Source organism: Pisolithus orientalis (genome assembly GCF_024613125.1).
Source record: "Pisolithus orientalis strain OTSU chromosome Unknown F5J12scaffold_44, whole genome shotgun sequence".
NCBI classification, from domain to species: domain Eukaryota; kingdom Fungi; phylum Basidiomycota; class Agaricomycetes; order Boletales; family Pisolithaceae; genus Pisolithus; species Pisolithus orientalis.
The window spans coordinates 41,435-60,224 of record NW_026260825.1 but is presented as its reverse complement, the minus strand read 5'-3'; the positions used below and the strand labels follow the sequence as shown (position 1 = coordinate 60,224).

General features: G+C 50.7%; 6 protein-coding genes across 6 annotated transcripts; all 6 read left to right on the top strand.

Annotated features, from left to right (window-relative positions):
- Window positions 1-660: 660 nt before the first annotated feature.
- Window positions 661-1,742, top strand: F5J12DRAFT_726489 (thiamine pyrophosphokinase; the record flags this gene model as incomplete). The annotated part of the gene is made up of 6 exons (XM_051741726.1): window positions 661-914; window positions 969-1,041; window positions 1,096-1,191; window positions 1,253-1,399; window positions 1,448-1,553; window positions 1,612-1,742. 6 exons carry the CDS (start codon window positions 661-663, stop codon window positions 1,740-1,742), a joined length of 807 nt encoding a protein of 268 aa, XP_051596021.1.
- A 206-nt stretch (window positions 1,743-1,948) lies between these two features.
- Window positions 1,949-2,113, top strand: F5J12DRAFT_726520 (uncharacterized protein; the record flags this gene model as incomplete). Its single annotated transcript, XM_051741728.1, has 1 exon — window positions 1,949-2,113. A coding segment is annotated over one exon (165 nt), but the record flags the coding sequence as incomplete, so codon positions are not given.
- Window positions 2,114-3,070: 957 nt separating this feature from the next.
- F5J12DRAFT_418638 (interferon-inducible GTPase-domain-containing protein) lies at window positions 3,071-4,787 on the top strand. Its single transcript, XM_051739326.1, has one exon. It carries the CDS (start codon window positions 3,327-3,329, stop codon window positions 4,668-4,670), a length of 1,344 nt encoding a protein of 447 aa, XP_051596019.1. The 5' UTR covers window positions 3,071-3,326; the 3' UTR covers window positions 4,671-4,787.
- An 848-nt stretch (window positions 4,788-5,635) lies between these two features.
- On the top strand, window positions 5,636-7,373 carry F5J12DRAFT_418600 (uncharacterized protein). The gene is made up of 3 exons (XM_051739325.1): window positions 5,636-6,123; window positions 6,174-6,677; window positions 6,735-7,373. Exons 1-3 carry the CDS (start codon window positions 5,755-5,757, stop codon window positions 7,011-7,013), a joined length of 1,152 nt encoding a protein of 383 aa, XP_051596018.1. The 5' UTR covers window positions 5,636-5,754; the 3' UTR covers window positions 7,014-7,373.
- A 3,310-nt stretch (window positions 7,374-10,683) lies between these two features.
- On the top strand, window positions 10,684-11,572 carry F5J12DRAFT_962735 (uncharacterized protein; the record flags this gene model as incomplete). The annotated part of the gene is made up of 2 exons (XM_051749956.1): window positions 10,684-10,895; window positions 10,954-11,572. The coding sequence occupies 2 exons, from the start codon at window positions 10,684-10,686 to the stop codon at window positions 11,393-11,395; spliced, it is 654 nt and encodes a 217-aa protein (XP_051596017.1). The 3' UTR covers window positions 11,396-11,572.
- A 4,511-nt stretch (window positions 11,573-16,083) lies between these two features.
- On the top strand, window positions 16,084-16,484 carry F5J12DRAFT_785855 (uncharacterized protein; the record flags this gene model as incomplete). Its single annotated transcript, XM_051743320.1, has 2 exons — window positions 16,084-16,183; window positions 16,246-16,484. The coding sequence occupies 2 exons, from the start codon at window positions 16,084-16,086 to the stop codon at window positions 16,482-16,484; spliced, it is 339 nt and encodes a 112-aa protein (XP_051596016.1).
- Between the last annotated feature and the right edge of the window lie 2,306 nt (window positions 16,485-18,790).

The following is an 18,790-nucleotide window of genomic DNA, read 5'->3' as shown; positions in this document are numbered from 1 at the left end:
GAACCATACCGGTCCGTCAGGACCGGAGAGAATAGATAAGGACTCCTCCCACACATTTCTCAGTGAGACAGTCCGTCACATGCTTCATCCCATCGGCTTCGGACACAGTGTACATTGGTCAACGTCATTTGCAAGTTTGATCTTCTCCTGCTCTACTGCGGAGATGACCAAAGTATGTTGTTCCCGCAACGAGTGTAAGACGTCCACGGTTTTGAGTAAGTAAGCTAATACTCCAGGCTCCAGCTGGCGTTCGAGGGTTGCTACTATCTGCAGCGCACCTATTAGAGTTGCGGAGCTATTAGACGTACTGGCCTGTCCTTCTCGCGAAGTGTTATGTACGTACTGTTCATCATGATTTACTAGCTTTCGGCCGGGTCGCATAGGTTCTTGTGTTCGATGTACGATACCAATCTCAGCTCATGCACATAGCTTTGGCACGAACATGCCTGGTCGCAGTTGATGGGCTACCTACAAGGAGTCACAACTGCCACGCAGGTTATCATCCACTCACTGGCAACCGCAGCAGCGAATTCCGGTGTTTTCAGTTTTTCATGTCTCTTCAACACACTACTCGGCACCGTATTTGATATGATGACCGCGGGTGGGAATGCTGAAACTTGACACACTAGGCCAACTCTCGCAGACATCGTCGTAGATAACATGGGTGCTGGCATAAGCACGTTGTTCTATACGCCCAGTAATGCATCTCAGACTGGGATCATAGAGTGGGACGTGTCATTTTTGAACCCTTCTATCCCGAGTACGCCACCAGTTGCACGTGGATTGATCATCCTAAACCAACCATACTCCCGGAATCTACTGGACATACTATGGAACGCCTGCTCATGGCATTGTTGTGCAGACGGAGGTGCCAACCGACTGTTTGATCTCCTCCAGGATGATCTTCGTTGCTCGTGGGTTTTGCTATTCTTGAACTGTCGTGATTGCCTCACCCGAAAGGATCGCAGCTATGTTCCGAACTTGATTAAGGGCGACCTGGATTCCTTGCGGGCTGATGTGCAAGATTACTATACCTCCAAGGTTTGATTGTCGATGTTGAGGTCTTAGTCTTTTTCACGTCTGGGTGTCGGGTAGGGCGTTCCGGTCGTACGAGACCATGACCAAAATTCGACAGATTTAATGAAGTGTGTTCAATCGATCCAGGAAAAGGAGAAACTAGAGAATCAGGAGGTGGGTCTCTAAGTTTTATCGAACGCCGCGAATTTGCTCGATCTCAAGGCTTATTACGAAGTACGAAATTATCATCCTTGGAGGACTGAGTGGAAGATTGGACCAGACCATACATACACTCTCGTGCTTGCACAAGCTACGGCGAACGCGAAAGAAGGTATTTGTGGTCACGGATGATAACATTGCCTGGGTGCTCGACGAGGTATACGTTGTGTGATCATGCAGGGCTAGTACTAAACAAGCACCCTAGGGATAGCATCGCATTCGCATCGATCACGACATACTGGGACCTACGTGTGGGTTGCTACCCGTCGGAGTGGAGTCCACGATATTGACGACCACTGGACTTCGCTGGAACCTAAGTACGCGAAAGTGATCTTTGTTATGATGCCTTCACTGACTTCTTCATTCTCTCGCAAGCTGAGGCAAAATCATCCTTAGATGGATTGGCTTCGACGTCGAACCATCTAGTCCCTGAGGAAAAATTCGTGACGATTAATACTTCAAGACCGATCTGGTGGTGTGTGGAGCTCTGTAGTAGGAAAGACTGATACATCTTGTCAGGCGTGTCTGAGATTGGGGACCGAAAATTGGTAGGAGGGCTGTTGACGCTTACCAGCATACTGTAAAGCTATTTACAAGTAACCACGACGCCCACGTGGCCAAAATTACAGTTCTTAACTTTGCTGGGGTGTCCACCGCTACTGGTAGCTACGAAGGCGCAGTAACACTCCCAACGACGCCGATTTGCCTGTAATCCTTGGCGTACCACCTCAACTCACTTTACCCTGGTGCGGGTCTTGATAGGATTCAGGCCACCAGGAGATGGTGCGTAGATGCGGTGATAGTATACAAACTGGCGACCTGCCACGTCAGGAGTGGGGGAGAGGTGGGCATCATCCCTCCTGTGTCGAGTGGATAATACTTGGTGTGGTGAAAGAACAGCGTCTGATATTTTCTCATCGCAACTCACGAGAAATGTAAAGACACGGCGGAGTGTTCCTACGACTGCGTAGCCTTCATTTTCTTCATCGTCTGTATACTTTGCGTTTTTCTCTGTCTGTCTACTTGGAGCAGCCAGCTCCCCGTCCATGTTCCCCAAATACTGCAGCGACGCAGAAAAAGATGTACTCTGTAGAAGTGATTCGGTTATGTCCACTAACATCGAGCACGTCTGATCACCCCTCGCAGCGGAGCGAAAGGTTTGAGAGAATTCATCGAAACAGTTACCATCGAGGGAAACGAGAGTACACCTTTGAACCTCACGGGACAGTTGGCTTACATCGTCATACAAAGCCATTGCCACTACGACCATATACATGGGTGCACCAAAAGCGTATTGTGTCAAATGATATTAATAAGGACTTGCACGCTCGGTGGGGATGGAAGCATTTGCTTCGGACGGCGTGGTCCTTGGCTCAGGACATGATCCAACCTTTGCCTCACCAGAAAACCTCCCTGTTCACTCGTTCTGTGAATTCATGATGCATTTATACCTCGAGTTCCGGATAGAATCCTTGCATGTCATCTGTATGAGGGCTTGGTACGCGGAGACTGTAGTCGATTGCGATAATACAGGTAGCAGTCGAGGCGTTGGTACGGATCTTTTTCCACAAGGCTGACCTCTTATATCCCATCACAGGCCCGGTGACCTGGCCCGTCACGGTGCACAGTAGCCTGCCAAGTGAAGATGGTGTGGAGATGAAGTGCACAGGCAAGAAAGTATACCCGGGTTGGCTGAACAGTATCAGTGGAAAGCGGAATTGAACGTGAACATCTTGTGGATGTTCCAGTCTGGGTTCAGGGGACACTAACAGGATGGTTAGGAACGGGGGCTCTCCTTTAGGAGAGACATTGTTGCATGATCGGCATATCAGTCATGCTTGATGGGCATGTTATGGACCAGAAGATGACGGCGAATGAAGTGATTGCGCCATTTGCGGACTAGGGTTTATCAATGGAGTCCTCGTTTCAAAGTCGTGGAGTGGGTAAAGGCCCTATTAAAGAGTTCCACATCAATCTCCCCGTCCTCTCTAACTTCTCCAACTGGATGCAGAGTATGTTCCATCACTTCAATTGCCTCGCATCCAGGGTTGTCTAAGGATCAAAGCTTATTCCAGATATCTTTCAGCGAAATGGGACAAGTCCTAGTCGTTGGTATCGGAGTTGCTGGGTGCGCTCTGCTGCAGCTCGCATGGCACATCTGGAAACGTCTCGTATCCGTTTCTACACGTCCTGTTCGTGACAATCCAAGACTTCGTGCTATGGCTGAAAGCGAGAGTGGTGAAGAGTACGTGCGGGGGATTGCAGGGCTTGCCGCGCAGAACGCGAGCGAAGCAGCCCGCGTAGCAGAGGAAGCTCAGCGACAGTCAGAGCAGGCTATCCGGGACAAGGTTAGAGCTCTACACCGCGAAGTGGAGCTCACTCGTGAAGTTGGGAGGGCGAAGAGAAGGCAGCGGACTCTCGAGGCAGAAGGTGATCCATTACTTGGTCTATTCTGGCGCGGCGGTAAAGGGCCCAGCGTCGAACGTTTGGACGAAGTTCGGAGAGAAACAGAGAGAATTCAAGAAAAGGCCAAGAAAGCTCGGCAAAATTCCATGGAAATCGTCGAAAGGGTAAAGGTTACACAAGCGGTGATGGAGAAAACTGCACGAGAGGCTGAAGAAAGCACGCGGACTGCTAAGGAGGTGCAGGCCGATGCAGAGGAATGCCTCAAGAGGGGTATACGGCCGGTCGTCATACCCACATTGGAGGAGATATCCGCAGCGAAAAAAAGGGTGCAATACGAGCAAGGTCGCTTCCATTTCGCTGTCGCGGGTGTCGCGGGAAGTGGCAAGTCATCGTTTGTCAATGCCATCCGTGGGGTGGATGCTCAGCACCAAGATGCCGCAGAAAGTGGAATCGTCGAAACTACTGTCACGATAGGTCGATATCCCGACCCGAACCCTGATTTGCCGTTCGTGTGGTACGACATTCCAGGAGCAGGGACTCTGCAACAACCAGACTGGCTGTACTTCAACACACAGGGCCTTTTCGTGTTTGATTGCGTCGTTGTTCTATTTGACAATCGTTTCACGGAGACAGACATCGCAATCTTGACAAACTGTAGGAGATTCCAGATCCCCACGTATATCGTTCGCTCGAAAGCGGACATCCACATCCGTAATATCATGCACAAGGATGGGTATGACAGTGATCGTGACGATAGAGCTGTACGCGAGTCACTGTTTCCTGATGCTCGCAGACGGTTCATTACGGATACGCGAGCAAGTGTCAAGAAAAACCTGAAGGAAGGTGGCCTACCTGACCAACGGGTCTACATGATCTCCAACAGCACGCTGTTGTCGATTGTCAGGGACCGCTCACTCTGGGCACCTCACAAAATCATCGATGAGTTGGAATTGATTAAAGATATCCTTGACGAGGTTTGTTCTCATCGTTGTGCAGACCGCGCGAACGATGATGACTGCCTGGTTTAGATGACCTACGGACCTGCTTCTTCGATATTGGTTTGAAACGTGTGCACATATCTCCATGTATTTTAGAGCAACTGCAGAATACTCTGTTCAGCGTGAGAAAGAAGTCTTATCTGCTGCGAGTCACGGAAGGTATAATCAATCAGTGACATCGGACTCCACTGCGGAAACTCGACGCTCACGGAAGTTGCGCAGTGCGCAGGGCACGACGGACACATTGACCTATTTGAAGGGCTGACTCGTCATGATTAGCGCGCCTCAAAGTTGCTAGAGGTTCGGCTAATTCCTCGGGTGTTTGTGGTGAGTTTTCGGCTGAGAATATCAGTATTCAAACTCCGACTGCTCTCGCCTAATACGTTGTCCATAGCTGCCATGGAGTATGAGCCGTCTGCCCCTTCCCTGGCATCACAACCCACCAGATCAGCGACAAAAGCAGTGGTCCCTCGCGTTATATTGGAGAACAATAGTATGTAGTAGTACATGTGAATATGGATGTTTGTCTTGTTTGCTATCAGTTCATTATCCCTTGCTAGATCTCTCTGTTGATAAGCATGCACGCTTTTTGGCGGAGTTTGAATCTCCAGTCGGAGCTTAAATATTCACCCACAAACTCACAACTCAGCCGCACTCGAGTTTGCTCGCGTGTTTTTTCTGCATTTAACTTTGAGCGGCCCTATTGTAATATTACGTTGTGCGATTCGTGCTGTTGCAGAACCTTGGGGGAGTTTGAGTCCAGGGCCCGGGGGATCGTCGACTGCGACTTTCAGTGGATGACCTCCTGGACTCTAGCCTGCGGGATGTGCCATCATTCTGGAAATCTTGAATTGCTCAATTCGAAGCCCGATTGAGCCCATAGACTTGTAGCTTGTCTAGCAATTATGACTAGTTGGCTGCCCTGCGTCTGTGAGAGTATAGCAGTTTGTAATTGACGCGTATGTTTGTTGCAAGCTGGGGCTTTGTCTCCAACAAGCGACCAGCGTCGTCATTCCCAGTGACTCATTGACACGACAAGTTGGCCAGTTGTTGATATCGCCAACGCTCTACTAGCTAGTTGCTGATTTTCGCCAAATCTGTACAGACGACCTAAATGTCGAGAAGTACTGCTCCAACCTCTCCTTCGATACCGACGCCCTCAATATCTGCCAGCCCCCAGGCTGCAGACGGCGCTCCCAACGAAGCCTTCGAAGCTCTCATCGATCTCTTGGCCTCCGACGGGATAGACGATGTACCACCGGCGTCTGCTGTTCCCCGCCGGGCTCGAAGTACTTCAGGCGGTGCTGTGCTCAGAGATGCATCTGGAAGACTTGATTTTGAGAAGATATGTAGTATGTTTGAATGGCAAAACTTGACTGCGAGTCAAGGAGGGGCACCAGTGGGGTCTATCGTGCCAGATCAACAGGTGCCAGACTCTCTTGGAGAAAGTGTCAAGACAGGTGTGGACGACCGGCGAGATTGTGTATGTTATACGACAGATCAACCTTTCTGGTTTATTTACTTCGTCACCAGCAGGTAGAGAACGCAGCTGCTTTGCAAGAAAATCCCGTTACCTCCACCATACAAGATTCGGTACCAGACAGAAATGGACGTCCTAACGGAGACAATGCACTTCACTCAAATGATGCCCCGCAGCTTCCCGATGTTCTGACCACGCGCTTTTCATTCGATCAGTTGAATGACGCACTCGACAGTGCCCACGACGAGATGCGCACTCTTCATCGTCAGTATGACGAATTACGAACGCTGGTGGCGGAGAGGTTTGGGAAGGGGAAGAAACTCGGAGGGCCGGAACAGAAAATGACACAGAAGGTGGAGAGAGAAGCCCAAGTGAAAGATTCTGCTGCTCCATCTGATTTACGAGTACCGGACACCATCGTACAGAATGGAGCAGAAACTGGATCTCAGATCGCCATCGAAGGAAGTTCCTATCACGATCCAAAGCAAGGTGGAGATGACAATCTCGCCACTGAGATCGCTCGACTCTCTGAGGAGGACGCAAAACGAGCGTTGACGGTAAGGTTTCTCTTTTTGCTTATGGTAACACCTGTATGACTGTAAACTTCTGGATAGGCTATCGCAAGTATGACGAACGTTCGCCCTTCGCTTTTGCTTTCCGAAGACTTTGGTTCTGCACCCTCCAAGCTGTCGCCACGCACTCGTGGCAACTTGGGTCTGCAAGACATATCGCATGCCCTTGATTTCGTGGAACGAGTTGACGAAATTGTCTGGCGACGATCCTCAATACCGATAAAGTCTTCTCTTGATCCCGTCTTTTCGGCGGGCAACGTGGAGGGGCTCTTGTCTCGCCTTGAACTCTGGGAGAGAATGGTCCGACGTTCTTCAGTTTGAAATCTGGTTACACCTCATGTGCGACAACTGTCGGCGGAGACGAGTATCAATGGAATAGAGTTGTGCTCTTCCGGTACGACTATGAATCATTCCGATTCTTCGTACTGGTTACGGCAAATGGCCGGTTTGGAACGCGAACTACGTGGCCCAGGTACCTCCCCGCAGGAGTCAGCTCAGATCCGTTCGTTTTTCTCTCACTCTCCTACTTCGAGTGTGGCGCCTTGCGGTGTTCTACCTATTCTGGCCTGCTGGGGGCTTGTAACGCTCAATTATCATGGTGGCTGTATGGACCCTGCTCGGGTAGCGCATCTTTACGCTAAATTGAATAAGCGCAGTTTACATCGTGGTTAACGCACGGACGGAGGTCCGACCCTTCATACCGCGATGAGATCTCGATAAATTATATCATTGTCGGCTGTTCTCGGTACGTCGTATTCGCACTTGGGAAACTCATTGAAGGCGCGTTATTGTTAATAGTACCCAGGAGCGGCCCGATCAACCTGATAGAGCCAACTCAGATGGACAACTTCACAGCTTGGCTGGATTGATGCAGGAATGGAATGCTTGCTTGTGTCCTTCCTCTGACACAGTGTGAAGAGATACAGCTCTACAGCAAAACTGTGTTCCTGCTTTGCATTGTTTGCAAGGTCACTGCAACTAAAAAATTTGTCCGGTCATTTTTCGCCAACCACGAATTTGCCTCAAACAGCCTCTGATTCATGGCCGCATGTCCTGGTGGCTCTTACCAGTGCGATCGGGAATCTATTAAACAGGGTCGCCGCCGCCGTCGAAAGACTTATCACCTGGCCATTGATCATTCTGGAGGCTTAGTACTGCCTCTGCCCCGGGTTTCCAATCCTGGCGATCGGCCCTTGATTCTAGACCTCCAGTCCAATTTTAGGTCGTGTCTTCGTCATGTACTTCTGCTTTGCGACGAATAAGGCAGCACGTTATTGTGATATGTCACCCCTCTCTGTTCCGATCTGTTAGGAGTATGGGGTCTTGATAAGTGGGTTCTTGACGTCCCGAATGCCCGGTCAGCGCATGCGACACAAGATCCGATTGCAGTCCAGGTAATCGATCGAAGTTTCTCTCTATCACAACAGTGTCATCTAACCTTTACAGTAACGCATGACGAGCACGCCTTTGCGCTTAGCCCGTTTGGGAGGAGGGAAGCTATGATGGCTGCTGATATCAAAAACCCTCGATTAAAGTATCTGAACACGCCGGGCAATGAACGAACAAGCGGTCACTTGGTTTCTAAAATTGATTCTAAAGAAGTATCAATCTTGCGCCATGATTTCTGGAAAGCCCGGCGGAAACACGAATGTGTCAATATCACTATAACTATCAAAACCGTTTGTCTTGCTAACTCACAGGCCTGCTACGAAGAGGCAATGCTGTGGCCGTTAGAAGAAGCTCGTGCACTGCGAACGGGTACGATAACTTCTTTCAACAGCTTGGAACTAAGTTGAGGTCGGGCGCCGCGTTGTACTGTCTCCGAATCGTGCCCTCGTCTTTCATCCACGCACTCGGTGCTTCTGACTTTGCTCTTGCTTACTTTATTCGCCTTGTCAAAATGAGCGTTGCCATGCATTTCCCAGAAATAAAAGCCTGAATTGTGCGCAGGGAACTGAGGCCTGTTGCTACTAATCACATACTGGTGATTGTCAGGAGCGCATGCCCGAGTCGGATATAGTGCTCCCGATGACCTTACCTGTGCTTTCTGAACTGGTTTACTGTGAATCTCCCTTAATGATTGATGGGCGTCGATAGCCACATTATATCCGAAACACCTGCAGCACCACGTGCTGGGTGCGACATATAAGCCAGAGAGCACACATTTGGTTGTGAGTTGGGGTTCCTGTGAGTTCTTCGTTTCTTATGGTAGTTATTGTGTTTTCACGCTTTGAAATGGGCGCTGTAGGTCAAACACCGGCCTGACTACCGGGCCCCGTCCCGACTGGGTAAGGAGGCAGATACATCTCGCAGGCAGCATTGCGAGACTTGAATTAGGAAAATCGATGTTGTAGGGCTATCCTAAATACGTCTTACTGGGGAATTCTTTGTAGAACTCTTAACCGCACGTACTCGCGGAGAGGGATGACGGAACGCTTCGGACCGGGAAAACTTGGGCGAGATGGCATGTCAGTTTCATGAACGTATCCATGATCCCTTGCATACCAGTGATTGCAGCCAACGCCATTTGACACATACAACTCGACGCTAGTGGTACACAGCACACCGGCGGGGTTGGAGACATGCACTGGGAGCTCGGGTGACTCGGAGGACCATCGTATACGTGGTTTTGGATCAAGCAAGTTCTCAGATAGGTTGGCATAGGTATTCGGACATTCTAATCTGAAGTCTTGATAGTCAAGTCGTCTTGTCCTCTCGAGCTTCTGCCACATCCAGCGCCCCTGTCCCAGTTCGCTCAAAAAGATCCCGCGGGGTTGGAATAAGAGCCAAACAGAGCCTTCGACCATCGCCCGTTCGCTGAGCTGTCCCGGTCGCGTCGCGTCAGTTCCCCCCCATTCTGTTCATTGTCATTATGATTTCTCCTCTTCCTATATACATCATTACCAAGTTCCTCTACATCTTTACCATACCCACGAGTTGATTGCACCTACGTCGAGGACCACTTAGCACACTTTACGATCACATCGCTCCAGATATGGTCCACACGTGGATTTCTTTCTAGAAAGTGGGAATATTCTGCGTGACTTGCGTCCCCCTCTCGAGTGGGTCCCGCGGCAGTGACCCCAGCTGCGGAAGCGGTTGGCTGGCAGTACTGCTTCTTCCTTATATAATAGGCCAGGGGTATCGGCGCCGATACTATTTAACTTAGGCCCATCGATTCAGGGTGACGCGAATCACCCTGCACAGTTCGAGTCTTACCCTACACACTAATGAACTCAACAAACAATTCGACTGGGGTGTCATACAATGACAGCGCATCCAACGCACTCCCGAGTTGGGCAATAATCCTCATCGTGATTGGAGCCTTCAGTGTGTTTGCTCTCCCTCTGTAATCTACATCTTCTCACACGGTCCTGCTTACAGCTGTACTCGTTAGTGCCACTTGGGTGATTCTGCGCGCCACGCCCTTCTTGGGACGCAGTTCGCTTCCATCGTACGCAGACATCGAGATGTTTGAATATTCCTGGTCCAGACAAGTCATTCAGCCCCCTCCCCCGGCATATTCTCCATGCCCTGTTCCGCCGCCGTACTCGGTGCCAAAAGCCGCTCAACTACGGACCACGCAAGCGAGCCTCGCGGGGTCAATTGCTTCATCTAGCCTGGATAACTCGTAGAATGAGGTGATGCAGCTGTCTTCTGGCGCCTTTCCGCCCGGGAAACCGACCTTCCACATTGGCAGACCCATCACTTCGTTGTCGACTTCAATGTCGATGCCAGCTATCCTACGTGGTCAATAATGGCATACCCTTTCGCCGTCCCCGCAACAAGTAGTTGCATGATTTCTGCAAGAAGACCTATAGACTGGGTTACGATTGAGCGTGATCAGATACGTGTTGCATCGACAAGCACACGCATTCCGTCCTTAATCTCTCACAATCCATCTACAAATGGTTACGGATTCGGCAGCCACGTTCGTATTCCTCCTCAGCGTAGCACATCCGTCCGAGCCCGAGGACCTTACACTTAACTTATGGATGACACGAGCACGAACGTTGCAAAAGCTTCTCTCATCGAAAGTCATCTTTTTCTGCGCCTCAGCGATACTGGCGCAAACCACGACGAATCCCCGGAGATCACGCAAGAGCTAGCAGGCGCTGTCGGGGTTTCCGCGGAATTATCGTTTCGCTTTCTCCAGACGATCTCGGGGCGTGCGAGAAACTTCGTCCCGCCCCGACGCACAGTGTGACGGTCAAAGAAGACGTCGCGCACTCGCTCATCGCTTATTCAAATCCGATCCCAGGCCTCACTATGGAGAAGGAGCTGATGCTCTTGGACATGTCCAAGGGGAGGTTATAACTCGCTCTGACGAAGTCACCGTCCTTGCATGGTCAGGGAAGTCATCGTCATACAATGGTTGCCTGCCAGCTTCCTTCTCCATTTACGGCCGAACTCCTTACAACCCTCCTTCACTCGGGGTGGAAGAAACGGAAAGATACATCACGAAGTTACGTGGCATGTTGCCCCAGCCAGAAGCCTTGAGTATCTATAATCAGATCAACTCTCTTCCACCTGCCCATCTTGCGACCCGACGTCTACATCTTCCAGACATTGTCTTCTCTGCCTGGAGACTCGTTATACAGGGGCTACGCAGAGGCAATGAGAAGCTATATCATTCCAGGATATCCAGATTTGGTATAGTGGAGTTTACGACCACAGACGATCTCCCACTACTCGGGCCGTAGAAATTCGTCTTCGCCCACCCATGGATTCGTCACATCCGAGGTTCGAGTAGTGGAGTTACATGGGAAGGTGAATAGGATTCTGTATCTGTCTGATTCGAATTCGGATCGCGACCCTGGATCTGATGGAGTCGTGTCTTTACCCACTGACCCCGCGTTTCAGGTTGACGAGTGTACCTGGGCGCTACAGATGACCGCCCGCCTTGGGCAGCCATTCAATGCGCCAATTCTCCTACAGCAGCTAGATGTAGAGTCGAAGAGGGTTGCTGCAGAGAACGAGATTGTCATCTCGGGACTCGGAACCAACATCACCTCCAAGAACATTCGGGCGAAAGTCTCGAGAATCCTGTGACGCGCATGTGGGGGAGATGTGCTCAGCTGGGTTTGTCTTCCCTTTCGTCATTTATCGGTCGTTTTTCTTGTGCTGCTCTACATGACACCAGTCTCAGTAACCTTTCCTGTGTAAAACCACTTGTTCTATATGCACGCACATCCTGGTTTAGTAGCTCTAATAAAATTAGCCTTTGCTACTTTTACAAGATCTCCACTGTCCTGTTGGGTCATCCTCACGTGGTTCATGAAACGGCTTGCGGACTTCGGAGCTGGGTTCAACTAGCGACGCTGCAGCTGGTGAATAGTGACTCTCGATCCTGAACCGACATAACAAGTTTGATCAAGTGTAGATGAGTCACCCACGCTCTACTAGCTAGTTACTGACTTCCGCGAAATCGAAATCTGCACCGCACGACCGAAACGTCGAGAAGTGCTGCTCTGACGTCTCCATCAATACCGACGCCCTCAGCCCATGCTGCTGACGGCGCTCCCAATGGAGCCTTCGAAGCTCTCATTTGTTACTAACAGGCAGAGAATGCAGCTACCTCCCTTTACTTCCACCGACCGAACAGAAACGGATGTGTATCCTGACATGGACAACGCAGCTCACTCAAATAATGCCTCACAGCTTCACGATGTTCTGACCACGCCTTTTTTCATTCGATCAGTTGAATGACGCACTCTTCATCGGCGGTATGACAAATTGCGAAAGCTGGTTCTGGTCGTGAAGAGGATGGGGAAAGGGAAGAAACTTGGAGGATCGGAACAGAAAATGATACAGAAGGTGGGAAGCGAAGCCCAATTGAAAGACGCTACTTCTCCATCTGATCTACGGGTACCGGGCACCGCCGTGCGGGTTGGAGCGGAAAATAGATTCCAGATCGTCATCGGAGGAGGTTCCAATCATGACCCAAAGCAAGGTGGTGGTGACAATCTCGGCGCTGAGATCACTCGACTCTCTGAGGAAGAGGCAAACGAACATTGACCGTAGGGATTCTCCCTTTGCACGTGATAATCTGTGTATGACCGTAAACTTCTGGATAGGCCTTCGCAAGTATGACGAAGGTTCGCCTGTCTCTTTTACTTTCTGGAAATTTTGATTCTGCACCTTCCAAGCTGTCGCCATGCACTCGTGGTAAGTTGGGTCTGCAAGACATACCGCGTACCCTTGATTTTGTGGAGCGGATTGACGAAATTGTCTGGCGGCGATCCTTGATACCGATCAATTTTTCTCTCGGTCCCGTCTTTTCAGCGGGCAACGGGGAGGGGGGCTCTTGTCCCGCTTTGAGCTCTGGGGAAGAATGGTCCGACGTTCTTCCGTTTGAAGTCTGGTTAAACCCCATGTGCGATAACTGTCGGCGGAGACGGTGTTGATAGAATGGGGTTGTTGCTCTTCCGGTACGACTATGGATCGTTCCGCTTCTTCCCACTGATTGTGGCGAATATGGTTGGGGAGTGCCGGTGCGGAACGCGAACAACGCGGCTCGAGTACCCCCTTACAGGACCCAGCCCAGACCGAGTCGTTTTCTCTCTCACTCTCTCACTTCGAGCGTGGTGGCATGCGATGTTCCATCTACTCTGGCCAACTGGGGACTTGCAACACTCGATTATCACGATGACTGGGTGGCCGTGCTCGAGCAGCATATCTTTACCGTAAATCGAATAAGCAGTCTTGCGTTGTGGTCAATGAACGAGCAGAAGTCCGACCCTTCCTTCGTACTGCGATAAGACCTCGATATAAGACGCTAACTATACATAGGTGTTGATAAATGATATCATTGTCTGTTGTGCCTTATACCAGTACGTTTCGTTCGCACTTGGGATCGTATTGGAGGCATGCTATTGTTAATGGTTTCCAGGAGCGGCCCGACCAACGCGATGGAGGGTGCTGAGATGGACAACCTCACAGCTTAGTTGGACCGACACAGGAACAAATGCTTGCTTGCACCCTGCATCGTTCCTCTAGTACAGGTGAGGAGATACAACTCTACAGCAGGATCGTGTTACTGCCTTTGGTGATGTCGTTGATCGTTTTGGGAACTTACCGCCTATGCTCCGGATTGCTAATCCTGGCGATCACTACTTGGTTCTTAGAACTACTGTCTAATTTGGGCTGCGCCTTCGTCGCTGTGATACCATCCCTCTACCCTGGGTTGTCAGGAGTATGAGACCCTGACACAGACGTCTGGAGTGGGAACTCTGATGTCCCGAATATCCGGTCGTTGCGAGACAAGATCTGACTTCAGCCTGGGCAGTTGATCACAGTTTTTCTCTATCACAACAATTTCATCTAACCTCTATTGCTGTCTCCGAATCATCCCCACGTCTTTCGTCCATACCCTCTGTGCTCCTGACTTTACTCTTACTTCAGTCACCATGTCAAAGTGAGCATCGCTGTACGTTTCCCGGAAATGAAACCTTAAGTTACGCCGAGGGAACTCGGGCGTGTTGCTACTAATCACACACTGGTGATTCTCAGGTATGCATGACTCGGATGCGGTATCCCCGATGACCCAACCTGTGTTTGCTGAACTGATTTACGCACGCCATGGTGGTCAACTGTGAATCTCCTTGATAATTGCTGGGTATCGGCAACTGTATCTGAAACAACTGTAGCACGACATACTGAATGCGACGTATTTGGTGATAAGCCAGAGAGTACATATCTGGTTACGCGGAGTTGGTGTCCCTGTGAATTTGATCCACGTTCTTCGTTGCTTGGTGGTAAATTATTGTGGGTCCACGATTCGCACTGGACGCCCACAGGCCAAAACAGCACCGCCTTGACCACCGGTCTTTCCGAGTGGGCAGAGAGGCAGATATATTTTGCGGGCGGCACTACTAAACCCGAATTAGGGAGATCGTTGTTATAGGGCTACCCTGCATCTGTCCTACAGGGGAATTCTTTGTGGAACTCTGAACCACACGCACTGGCAGAGACGGGTGGCGGACACTTCGGATCAGGAGACTTGGGCGAGCTGACATGCCAACTTCATGAACCATTCCCCACGGCCGGCAGCATGCTGCTGACTATGGCTGGCACGGTTGGACCCACACAACCTGATGCTAGTGGTGCGCAGCATACCAGCGGGGCTGGAGGCATGCACTGAGCGACTGAGAGCACAATCGTATGCATGGTATTAAGTCAGTCCAAGTTATACAACACAGTTATTCGGACGTTTTGAGTACTAGTGTCCAGTCGTTTGTGTGAGCTGGATGGCCTGACGTCATTCTCGTCGGGTTGCCAAGTCGTTTAATCTGATAACGTGCAGAGGATGCAGACCCTTCGTAGCTAGGTGAACCACAAGAGACAGTGATATAGGAACTGAAATAAAGGATGAACAATCTGAGATCTGAGGTAGAGTCTAGAGAAAGATGTAGATAGGAGTGTAAGTTCGTAGATCACGAGGTGGGTGCGAACTAGTGTGGGGGGAAAGCCGCGTGTCGCAAGGCCGACTCGAGCGAGCGAGCCGAGATGCCGAGACGGCGAGCGCACTAGAGAGGGTCACGTGACAGAGAAGCCAATGGGATGAACAAAAGCGGGGTCACGTGATCAGAAGAAGAGAGGAATCACAAAAGGAGTGCGCGGAAAGATGCGGCACGGCTTTCTGAGCGTGTAAGAGCGGACGAGTGGACGGAGACGAGAAGAGGCCACAAGACCGACCAAACACGCTAAGATGTGAAAGGGAGGTGGGCGGGAGAACGAAGGAATAACGAGTATATGCGCGAGAACGACGAGTGGTCGAAGACGAGCAGCGAGAGAGACAGGGGGAACAACCTAAGTCTGAACGCGTCTTAGATTATCTAATGTTCACGTGATCACTACGAAGGCCCTGTTGACTGCGTCCAAGATCGCAGGCTCACTAGTTAAGCAGTAAACGTCCTATGTGGTTAGGTCTTGTCCGCCCTGGTTTCCACTACGTCCGGAGCCCCCACAGTCCGCGGGATCAGAGATGGGGCGAAGCGGAACCTTATGCGGCATCACACGTTCGCTGATCTGCCTCAGTTAAGTCGCGCCAGTTTCCGGTACCTCCCGCCCCTGTTCATTGTTATATCCCTGCATGATTTCTCCTTCGTTTACACCACTGCCAGCTTTCTCTACGTCTTCACTATACCTACCAGTTATGTTGGGCGATTACGCAACTACCTCACTCGAAATGTGGTATACGCAGTGGGTTTCTTTTCAGAAAGAAAGAATCTGCTAGCGTGAGGGGTAGGACCCTTGCACAGCCACTTTCCCAAGCTTGTTCCCTTCCTCGCCCCTTTATATAAGCCAGGGGGTGCCGAGGATGTATAAAACTTAGTCCCTCGAGCCAGGGTGACGCAGACCACTCTGCACAGTGTCCACCCCACATACCATGGACTCAACGAACAACTCAACAGGCGTGTCATACGATGACAGTGCATCCAACACGTTCCCGAGTTGGGCAACAACATTTATTGTGATTGGAACCTTGAGTATGTTTGCCCTCCCCCCCATTATCCACACCATCTACCTTCTCACACGATCCCGCTTACAGTTGCAGTTGTTGGTTTCATCTGGACGATTCTACGCGCCGCGCTCTTCTTGCGTCGTAGCACACTTCCATTGTACACAGATGCATCCCCCTGGTCCAGACCAGTCATCCAGCCCCCTCCTCCGGCATATTCTCCACGTCCTGCTCCACCGCCGTATTCTGCACCAAAAGTCGTTCAGCTACGGTCCGCGCAAGCAAGCCTCGCCGAGTCAAATGCTCCATCAAGTCTGCGCAACTCGTAGAATGAGGTGATACGGCTGGCTTCTAGCTGGATCCCGAGTTCGTCAAACGCCGTCTTATGAAAGGAAACTTCACAAACTGCTGCTTGACAGGTTCCGGCAGACATCCATTTTGCCGCCCTTGACGGGCGCCTTTCGACTTAATTGTCGATGCCGGCCATCCTACGTGGTCAATAATGGCATACCCTTTCCCCTTCTCCGCCCAAGTCAGCTGGTAGACTGACGTATCCGCGCGGGTCGGGTGTAGTTTATGGCAGTGGATGAGTGAACTCCGTAACGATAAACCCATGCGTTGTCTTGTTGTATTCCCACTGCCTTGCATCATCTCCGATACCCATATTACTCAGGCCTTCTTCTGCGCTCTTTGTTTTCGAATAGGACATCGCATTGCTGTTGTGTGGACTATCCAGTGCCGCAGACTGCACTTGCTGTTGTATTCTCACTCCATGTATCCACCGCCTCCAAGCCGCTCACGACCGGCATTCCCGGTATGCACGCGCACTACATAACTGATATTACTGTACGACTCCAACGAATAAACGGATGTGGCGTGTATCAGCGTGTATCATTCTGAGTTCCATCGATCTAGATCGCTTTATGTAAATGCGGCACTGCTTACTAATTTGGCCTTCCAGAGCAGATGTAGAACAAAGATTCTTGCCCAGAGCATTCGCGCTTTCAAGCGGGGTTTGCGTGTGTTGAGAACGTAAGGCTCCGGACAACATGTCCGGCGAGGAATGATACATTCCGCGCGAAGAGCGAATCCTGCTTGCTTCATATACTCGCTTGATATGGAACTAGTGTCAGGTACCCGATCCGTGAACGGGTTGCTGGACCTGTTTAGTGACAGAACACCCAAGGGCGCAGTGGAACAGACTACGTCAAGAAATGCAGGATATGCCTTCGTGACTGATCACCAATAAGCTCTATGTTTGTTCCCGGCTACCACATAGTAGGCCGCGTAGCGCTGACCTGCGACTCCGCACAATCTGGAAGCTTTCCTTCTCGCAGAGGGCCTACGGAATCAAGCTGCCGGTGATGATGGCCGCAGTACAATATGTTGCGCATCACACGCATTTGGGCCCGGATCATGTGGGGTATGAACTAGTGAATTTACCGCGCAAATGGCGGACTACCGGTGCTATCAATGTCATCGGCGGACAGAGAAACAGTGCGCCCTGCCTCATTGAGAACGTTGTCCCTACAAAACGGGATTCTAGGGGAAGGGTCATTATGTCAGGGTTAGTGAAGCTGTATGTATAGCCACGAGGGTGCTTAATTCAGTGCACACGAGGCGACGATATTGAGAACCTTCCAACGGCGTGGATACGTATGTTCAAAGTATGTATTTAGGGTTTTGCGGATAAAATGCAATGAGAACGTTACGACATATAAATGAGACGACCAATAAGCTTACCCATGTACGCATGAGCCGGCCGACCACTCCAGCCCTTCGTATCTTCCGTCCGAGGAAAGATTGATTGACCAATTAGAATACGGAAGCTGTGAACCCCGTCCGGACCAGAGAAGACGACAAACTACGGAATGCGGTGCTACCAACGTTGAGATAAGAGCACATTGCTCACCATGACCGACCACCACGATTGAATATCATACTAACATGACACCGCAATCCGCTAGTGGAGCTGGAGAGATGCAGCCGAAGACGATAATAGGTATCATCTTGGGAATAAGTGAGTGTCTCCGCATGTTGCTATTCGCCGAGTAGTATATGATACGTACCCCATTCCCCAGCGTGCTTTATTATCCTGGTCCTCTCAAGTTGGACGATCTCCTATTGGTTTCAGAAGCGCGCCAATCGACGTCGGGCGTGGATGTCATCCGTGCGTACCTTCCGTGCTGGGGTCGTACCTGGGACTAATGTCGTGATCGATAACAGTACCCTCCACGAGCACATGGGGATCCTTCGCCTTCCATGCACTTAGGACCAAGTCCACCAGTGACTGGCTGCCATACTGCACCTCCAATAAATCCATCCGGCACTCGCTCCCCTCGGATACGGGAGGTGGTAATCTCCCAACGCCAGGCCCTTGAGAAGGCGCCACCGAATTCGAACGGAACATGAGGGGAACTTGTTGGCGAAGGTGCAGTTGCCAGCGTACATGGTACAGCCCAAGCACCGCTGATTTGCAATCCTGGACAGGGCTGGTCCTTGTTGCTGAATTCTATAACTGCAACATTGGATATTTATTTTCCTCCATCATTATCTTCTGTGAAGGACTCACCAGTGTATGAACACCTGTATTTTAACCACTTTTCTCGTTGGCTGGGACGATATGATTCCGTTG

Excerpts from the sequence above, each read along its gene's own strand:
- F5J12DRAFT_418638 (XM_051739326.1), top strand. The coding sequence starts at position 3,327 with ATGGGACAAGTCCTAGTCGTTGGTATCGGAGTTGCTGGGTGCGCTCTG.
- F5J12DRAFT_418600 (XM_051739325.1), top strand. The coding sequence starts at position 5,755 with ATGTCGAGAAGTACTGCTCCAACCTCTCCTTCGATACCGACGCCCTCA. Across the intron at positions 6,124-6,173 it reads TGGACGACCGGCGAGATTGT|CAGGTAGAGAACGCAGCTGC; the intron begins GTATGTTATACG and ends CTTCGTCACCAG. Across the intron at positions 6,678-6,734 it reads ACGCAAAACGAGCGTTGACG|GCTATCGCAAGTATGACGAA; the intron begins GTAAGGTTTCTC and ends ACTTCTGGATAG.